This window comes from Mytilus trossulus, chromosome 2 (assembly GCF_036588685.1).
Source record: "Mytilus trossulus isolate FHL-02 chromosome 2, PNRI_Mtr1.1.1.hap1, whole genome shotgun sequence".
In the NCBI taxonomy this organism is placed as follows: domain Eukaryota; kingdom Metazoa; phylum Mollusca; class Bivalvia; order Mytilida; family Mytilidae; genus Mytilus; species Mytilus trossulus.
The window spans coordinates 30,576,503-30,584,396 of NC_086374.1; the positions used below are offsets into that span (position 1 = coordinate 30,576,503).

General features: G+C 36.4%; 1 protein-coding gene across 1 annotated transcript; it reads left to right on the forward strand.

Moving 5' to 3' along the window:
- The first annotated feature begins 513 nt into the window (after positions 1-513).
- LOC134705037 (uncharacterized) lies at positions 514-7,894 on the forward strand. Its single transcript, XM_063563808.1, has 3 exons — positions 514-781; positions 1,763-1,825; positions 7,013-7,894. The coding sequence occupies exon 3, from the start codon at positions 7,022-7,024 to the stop codon at positions 7,847-7,849; it is 828 nt and encodes a 275-aa protein (XP_063419878.1). The 5' UTR covers positions 514-781; positions 1,763-1,825; positions 7,013-7,021; the 3' UTR covers positions 7,850-7,894.

The following is a 7,894-nucleotide window of genomic DNA, read 5'->3' on the forward strand; positions in this document are numbered from 1 at the left end:
TAGCAATTTGATGAGTATAGACTTCTTAAGATGTACCTTAATAAAGTCTTACCTTTTTATAACAATTCAAGACATCAAAGAACACATCCCTAGAGTGAAACAAGAAACAACTTATTGTTCCTTGCACACATCTTTTCATAGATACATTTATCACTTTTAGCTTTGAGTTCACATCTTGATATCAATACACGTAGTCATAGACACATGAACCAACATTCAAAATTACCACTCTTCTACACTGTCATGTGTCGTGTCTACTCTCATTCCTACAATTGATTCTCTGTTCTCTGTAGGTGCTATAAAAGCTTTATATTTTGTTAAGCAATTATTAAAGAAAAACAAAGAAAAAGACCTCTCTTATTAGTAATACTATTGAAAAAAATAGTGTAAACTTCAGATAAATTGACAAGATTATTCTACAATAAGAAAATACAAGAGTGCATATGCTGAAATGTCAAGCATTGATTTTATGGTAAAAGTCTGTAACATGAAGGTTTTACTACAAGTGTAACGAAAATCGGTCATAGTATATTTATTTTGATGTGAAACTCCAGTTGTCTTTCCCTGTTAATTGTGTTTCTATATGTATACAAGTTTCTCCATAGTTGGAGCACCATCTATTACTTAAAACACCCCTAATTTTGGTATAGTCTTGATTTTCACCCCTTCACGTATAATGGACCGTTCCATATCGTAGTATATAAGGCAGCTCAAGACAGAGAAACTTCGTCAGTTTTATGTGGACCATTGAACAGTTAACTAGGATTAAATATTCCAACTGGTAAGTAGAGTGGCTTTAGTGATTCAAAGGATATAAATTATAGTGTTTGGATTTATATGTGAATATTTCGAATAGTGATTGTGTTATAAAGTGAACTTATATAATAAGTTATTGTACAGTGAAAGTACAAGGTGTATACTTGCTTGTGTTGCAAGTTGTTACATTGTGACGTGTATTAGTGAGAATACATTGTGAAATCTTGCTGGTGTTGCAAGTTGTTATATTGTGGAAGTGTTTAAGTGAAAGTGCACTGTGTTTAAATCTTACCAGTTTGGAATATATTCATTTCGTTCGGATTCATAGTGATAATTAGTGTGTGAGTTGAGCTGTGTTCATATACATTCCTTGTGCATTGAAGCATTGTGCAAGTGTTTTTGTGTCGCTGTGTTATAGTGGTTTATTGAATATTCAAAGGTGATATTACAAATTGGTGGATATTGTTAATAGATGTTGTATATATGTGATAATGTGTTTATACGTTTTGTGTGATATAAATTGATGCATGTTGCATAGTAATCCGTTGGTGACATTGTGTAATAAAGTGTCTGATGCATGTTGCATAGTGATATATTAGTCACATTGTGAATACTCAGGCTTAATACATGTTGCAAAGTGATTGCATAGTGACATTGTGTGTATATATTCTATAATAAGGCATTGTGTTTATACAAAGTGAATGAGGAACTTCACCTTGTAATTTAGTTTATGTGCATTGTGTAGCTTATATATTTGACATTGTGAATTCATTTAAGGGTGTGTTAAATGTTTTAAATAGGACAACTTGTTGTGGTGCAAATTTAGGATGAACACTTGAAATCCTGATTTATTCAGATACGGATCCATTGATCGTCCGGTTACACGTTACAAATTTGGTGGCAAGCGGTGGGATTTCATGTGTCTAAATCGTTAATGTAAATACATATATATTGATTGATCCAGTTGTGAATATTTTATAGATAAGTGTTATTGTTCTTTTTGTAGTTAAAGTAGAGATAGAGTTACAAGAAGTATTATACAAATTAAAGTTGAAGAAAACTGCATAAGGTGAGTACTGTTCAATAATATAAAATGGCACAAAATCAATTTGATACAGATATGGGACAATTAAACAATGTTATTGAAAGATTAGAAAGCAGTTTGAAACATAGTTTTCTGCATTCAACGCCCAAGAGTGATAAGATTAAATCTACTATTACGCAAAGTGAAAAAGATTCAGGAGTAGTAAGTGGTGTTGATATGAGTAGTGAGGAGAATGTTTTAACAAGAGATACGGTAGTGTTTAGGACTGAAAAACCGAAAGTACGTTTTGTTGAAAGTCTACCGAGTAAAAGTGATAGTTTTTCTGAAAAAGATACTTTGCCTCTGAGTGCAAATAAACAAATTTTAAAAAGTGACAATAGTTGTGCCGAAAAGCGTGAACGTAATGTAAATACTAAAAATGAGATAACAGATATCGACAAACAGTGTCGAAATAGTGAACCCCACAATCAAGGTGTTAAGTGCAAACCGGCAACATACGACGGGATAAGTTCATGGATAGACTACAAGTCTCATTTTGATATGGTTGCATTAGTTAATAATTGGACCGAAAATCAGAAGGGTCTTTATCTAGCAGTTTCACTTCGAGGCCAAGCGCAAGCAGTATTAGGCGATCTACCCACAGATGTGCGAAGTAATTTTGTGACACTTGTAAATGCACTTGAGGAACGTTTTGCTCCGACTAGTCAAACAGAGCTGTACAGAGTTCAGTTTCGTGAACGGAAACAAAAGGCATCTGAAACTTTGCCTGAAATGGGACAAGCAGTAAGGAGGCTCTCTAACCTTGCATACCCAACAGCTCCGCGTGAAGTGCGCGATACATTGGCAAAAGATCAATTTATTGATGGATTGTTTGATTCAGAAATGCGATTGAAAATAAAGCAATCACGGCCCATTAATTTAGATGAAGCTATTCGCTTAGCAGTAGAATTAGAAGCCTTTAACCAAGCTGAAAGTAGCAACCGAGTGAATCGTGGTCATTTGCGGTCTACAAATCAAAGTGAAAACATTGATTCTACTGATATCAATTCTCGAGCACACACGGGTGCTATGGAAAAAATAGAGATGTCAATGAAAACAATGGAGGGAATGATAAAAACCTTACAAAGTGAATTAGAAAAAATGAAAAGTTCAGGTAACAGTTTTGACAATAAGAGAGGGGTAACAAACTATAAACGAAATAAAGAGTGTTTCAATTGTGGTAAACTAGGACACTTTCAAGCGGAATGTCGAAGTCCGTCGCGAAGGGATACAACAAGAAGATTACATACAAACAGAGGTCAAAATCATAATGCTAAATCAAGGGTCTCAATCATTGAAGACGCCGGTATGTATGTTGATACAATTTTAAACAAACGATCTTGTTAATTTCTTGTTGATACAGGAGCAACGTTGTCTATTGTATCCTTTAAATTTTATGAAAGTTTGCCAAAGCATTGTAAGGTTGAACTTTATGAAACATCCCAAAATATAACATCAGCCAATGGTGGACTTTTGACATTGTACGGTAAAGGATATTTTAGTATTCTAATTGGAAAGGAGACATTCAAGTTTGAAGCACTTGTAGCGGATATCAAAGCCGAAGGAATACTTGGACTAGATTTTCTTAAGGCAAACAAATGCGTATTGGACGTTGTGTCTGAAAGGCTTTTTCTAGGAGAATCTGAGATACAATTAATATTTGAGGGACCCTTAGGTTGCTATCGGGTTGTGTCATCAGAAACAGTTAGTATTCCCCCATCCTCAGAATTGGTGGTAAACGGAAAGGTATGTTTTCCTGGGGGATATAATTTGAATAGTTTTGAGGGTGTTATTGAACCACCGGAAAACAGTGCGAAAAACGATGGGCCCTTGATAGCTAGAACTTTAGTAAAAGTTAATGAATGTGTTCCTGTTAGGTTACTGAATATGAAGCAAGACTCGCAGGTTGTGTACCAGGGTTCAACAATTGGACAAGTACATAAGATTGAATCTGTTTGTGAAAACACCCAGTCGGATTTGAAAAACAAGCAATCATTTGAACTTCGCTCGGATCTGAAGGCTTTATATGAGAAGGCTTGTGAAAATCTAGACGAACAACAAAGTGATCAGTTAAAAGTACTTATCAGCAAATATGAAGGTTTATTTGCTGAATCTGATAAGGAGTTAGGCCACACTAATCTTGTAAAACATAGAATCAATACTGGGAATGCACAACCAGTTAAAGAACCTCCTAGGCGCGCTCCAGTGCATTTACGCCAGGAAGTTGATAAGAACATTGATGATATGCTAAAAAAAGGAGTTATTGAACCATCTAATAGTCCTTGGGCATCAGGTGTTGTTTTAGTAAAGAAAAAGGACGGATCTTATCGCTTTTGTGTTGATTATCGGAGATTGAATAAGGTTACGGTAAAAGATGGATATCCTCTCCCTCGTATTGACGATTCCCTGGAACAACTTGCCGGCAGTGCCTGGTTCTCAACGCTGGACTTATGTTCAGGCTACTGGCAAGTGGAAATGCACCCTGATGATAGTTACAAAACAGCTTTCGCTACAAGACGAGGCTTGTTTCAATTCAAAGTTATGCCCTTTGGTCTATGCTGTGCACCCAGTACATTTGAAAGATTAATGGAAACAGTTCTAGCAGGGTTGCAATGGGACATTTGTTTAATTTACTTAGACGATGTAATTGTAGCTGGAAAAACATTTAGTGACATGTTAGTTAATCTTGATCGAGTATTTGAAAGGCTAGGTTCAGCTGGTCTTAAGCTTAAAGCAAAGAAATGTTCTCTGTGTGCAAAAGAGGTATTATTTTTGGGACATGTAATATCAGAAAAGGGGATTGCCACAGATCCTTCGAAAATTGACGTTGTGAAAAACTGGCCAATCCCAAGCAATGTGACTGAAATACGTTCGTTTTTGGGACTTTGCAGTTATTATAGACGGTATATACAAAACTTTGCAAGTATAGCCAGGTGCTTACACGTTCTTACAGAAAAAGGAAAGCCCTATATATGGAGTGTTAAATGCCAGGAATCTTTTGACATTTTGAAAAACCACTTGATAAAAGCCCCGATTCTGGCACATCCTGAATTCACAAAAGATTTTATTTTAGATACAGACGCCAGTAATGAATCAATTGGTGCCGTTTTATCACAACTCAATGATCAAGGATCTGAAGTTGTGATAGGTTATGCTAGCCGAACATTAAGCAAGGCTGAAAGACGTTACTGTGTAACAAGAAAAGAACTCCTAGCAGTTGTAAACTTTGTAAAACATTATAAACACTATCTTTACGGGAGGAGATTCGTAGTTAGGACTGATCATGGCTCCTTACGCTGGCTTATGCAGTTCAAAAATCCAGAGGGTCAGTTAGCTCGCTGGTTAGAGGTCCTTAGTGAGTATGAAATACAAATAGTACATCGTCCAGGTGTTCAACATAGAAATGCCGATGCTCTAAGTCGAATACCCTGTAAACAGTGTGGTTATTTTTCCAACTGGGACGAAACACATAAGAAAACGGAAGCGAGTGTCTGCGTTTTAACGGACACCTCAGACGAATATAAGGATGATCAATCCCATCTCGAAGAATTACAAAACAATGACAAAGATCTGCTTTACATAAAGAATTGTTTACGAAATCAAAGACGTCCCATGTTTAGTGAAGTATCGGGTAAGGGTTTTGTTGTTCGAAGCTTGTGGTCTCAGTGGGAGAATCTGCAACTAGAAGACGAAATTCTAATCCGGAATTATGAGAGTGAAAAAGAGAAAAATCGACGGCAAGTAGTTCTACCGTTTACAGAACGACGTAATGTTCTTCAGCGATGTCATGATGATAAAACATCAGGACATTTGGGTACAAGAAAAACATTAGAAAAAATACGACTTACCTTTTACTGGCCTGGATTACAATCAGATGTAAGATTGTACATCAGGGGTTGTGATATTTGCTCTAGAAAGAAACGACCAATTCCAACAAAAAGGGCACCAATGGGAATAGTTCAAAGCAGTTTCCCAATGGAGAGAATAGCAACAGACATACTTGGAGAATTACCGGAAACAAAGAATGGAAACAAGTATATCCTCGTTGTGTCAGACTATTTCTCAAAATGGACAGAGAGTTTTCCGATGCCAAATATGGAGGCTGAAACGGTAGTAAAACTGATAGTTGAAGAAGTAATAACAAGGTTTGGAATGCCAGCATACATTCATTCCGATCAGGGACGACAGTACGAGAGCAACTTGTTTCATGAAATGTGCAGAGTTTTAAACATAAAGAAAACAAGAACAACCCCGTATCACCCCCAATCCGACGGGATGGTGGAGAAATTCAATGGTACACTTGCGAAAATGTTAAGTGCATATGTAAACGACAATCATGATGACTGGGACGAATATCTACCTTATGTCATGATGGCATATCGCAGTGCAGAACATGAGACAACAGGTTATACGCCAAACTACTTGATGTTTGGTAGAGAAGTTTCAACTCCACTTGACATTATGTACGAGATGCCACAGGCACAAAAAGAAGTACCAACCAATAAGTGGGCTTGGAAAATGAAAGAAAAGATGGAAAGTGCTCATTCAATAGTACGAAGGAATACAGAGACAGCAATGCGTAGACAAAAGAGGTATCACGACTTAAAGCTGTCATGGCAAAAGTTTGAAAAGGATGACGAAGTGTATGTTTATTTTCCTGTGAGAAAAAGTGGACGATCACCGAAGTTTACTTCATTCTGGAGAGGTCCATTTAAGATAATAGATCGGTGTACAGAAGTTACATACAGAGTAAACTGTGCTTATAGAGGAAAGGAGCAGGTTATTCATGTTGATAGAATCCGCAAGAAGAATATGCAAAGGCTCCGAGACGAGGCAATAGAAAATGAGAACGGTCGGGAACAAGAAACAGTTAATGATGTGTGTAGTACGGAAGGTTGGGGAAACATGCAAAATGAAGAAGAGATTGTGACAAGTGACTTAGGAACAAAGTGTTTGGAAGAAAGTAGTCATGAGCCTGAAAAGAGAAGGCGTTTTAAACCTGTATGGATGAAAGATTACTGTGTTGATTAGGCGTTCATAAGTATCTTAAGTGTATATATATATATATATAAAGTTAGTCTTCATGATGTCTATAAAATTGTGTATATAGTTGGTATTGTTTTATAGTTTATTCTAAAGATTAATAGTGTGTTCTTATTGCTGTATTTTCAGAAGGACATCATGCCAAATACCAAGAAAACACCAAGGAAGGTGGTGTTTACACCAGCCTTGGAAGAAAAGTTTCAATGCCCATTCTGCCCAATTGAATTTGGAAATAAAGAAGACCGAAACCGCCATTTGATTGAATGTACAGATTCACGGCTGTTCTGTGAGTTATGTTCATACAACACAAACAAGAGAGCTAATCTCACCAGGCACTTTAAGAAGATTCATTGCAGTACAGATAATAAGGATGATTCTGAGGACACTGAGAGTGAGATTGTATCTGAAGATAAAAGTAAAGATGAAAACAACAACAAACCTGTAAGTGAAAGTGAGTCATCAACTCAAACAATGGACACACATAAAACAAAAATAACTACAGAACCAGAAGAAGGAGAAAATTTTGTAGATACTGTAAAGTTGGACAACTCAAAGAGTCTGTTTACAGATTATGACGATATCTCCAGTGATGAGGATGATGATGATCTAGAACTTGTTGATAAACCAAGTGAAGTTATTGTTAGTCAGCCAAAGAAGCCTGTGGACGAAATAGATGAGAGTGTGAACATGGGAAGAATTTTCAGGAAGAAAACAGATCCTATGCCTATAATTGCACCAAAGAAAAGGAAAACAACTACAGTACAGGATCTAAAAACAAAACTTGTCAAGACAATGCCTGGTATAACCAGTATTAATACAGCGACTCTGGGATCAAATACAATACCTCACAGATGTCAGTGTACTTGTAATGTAGATGATATGAAGACTGTGTACGTCAAGACAATTACAAAGTATCTGAAAGATGGCAAACAAGTGAAAGTTGTTGAAAAGAAGGTTCCTAAGTGAATAATGAAGAATTTGTGATTTCATGATTTTATAGTTTAATTTGAC

Excerpts from the sequence above, each read along its gene's own strand:
- LOC134705037 (XM_063563808.1), top strand. The coding sequence starts at position 7,022 with ATGCCAAATACCAAGAAAACACCAAGGAAGGTGGTGTTTACACCAGCC.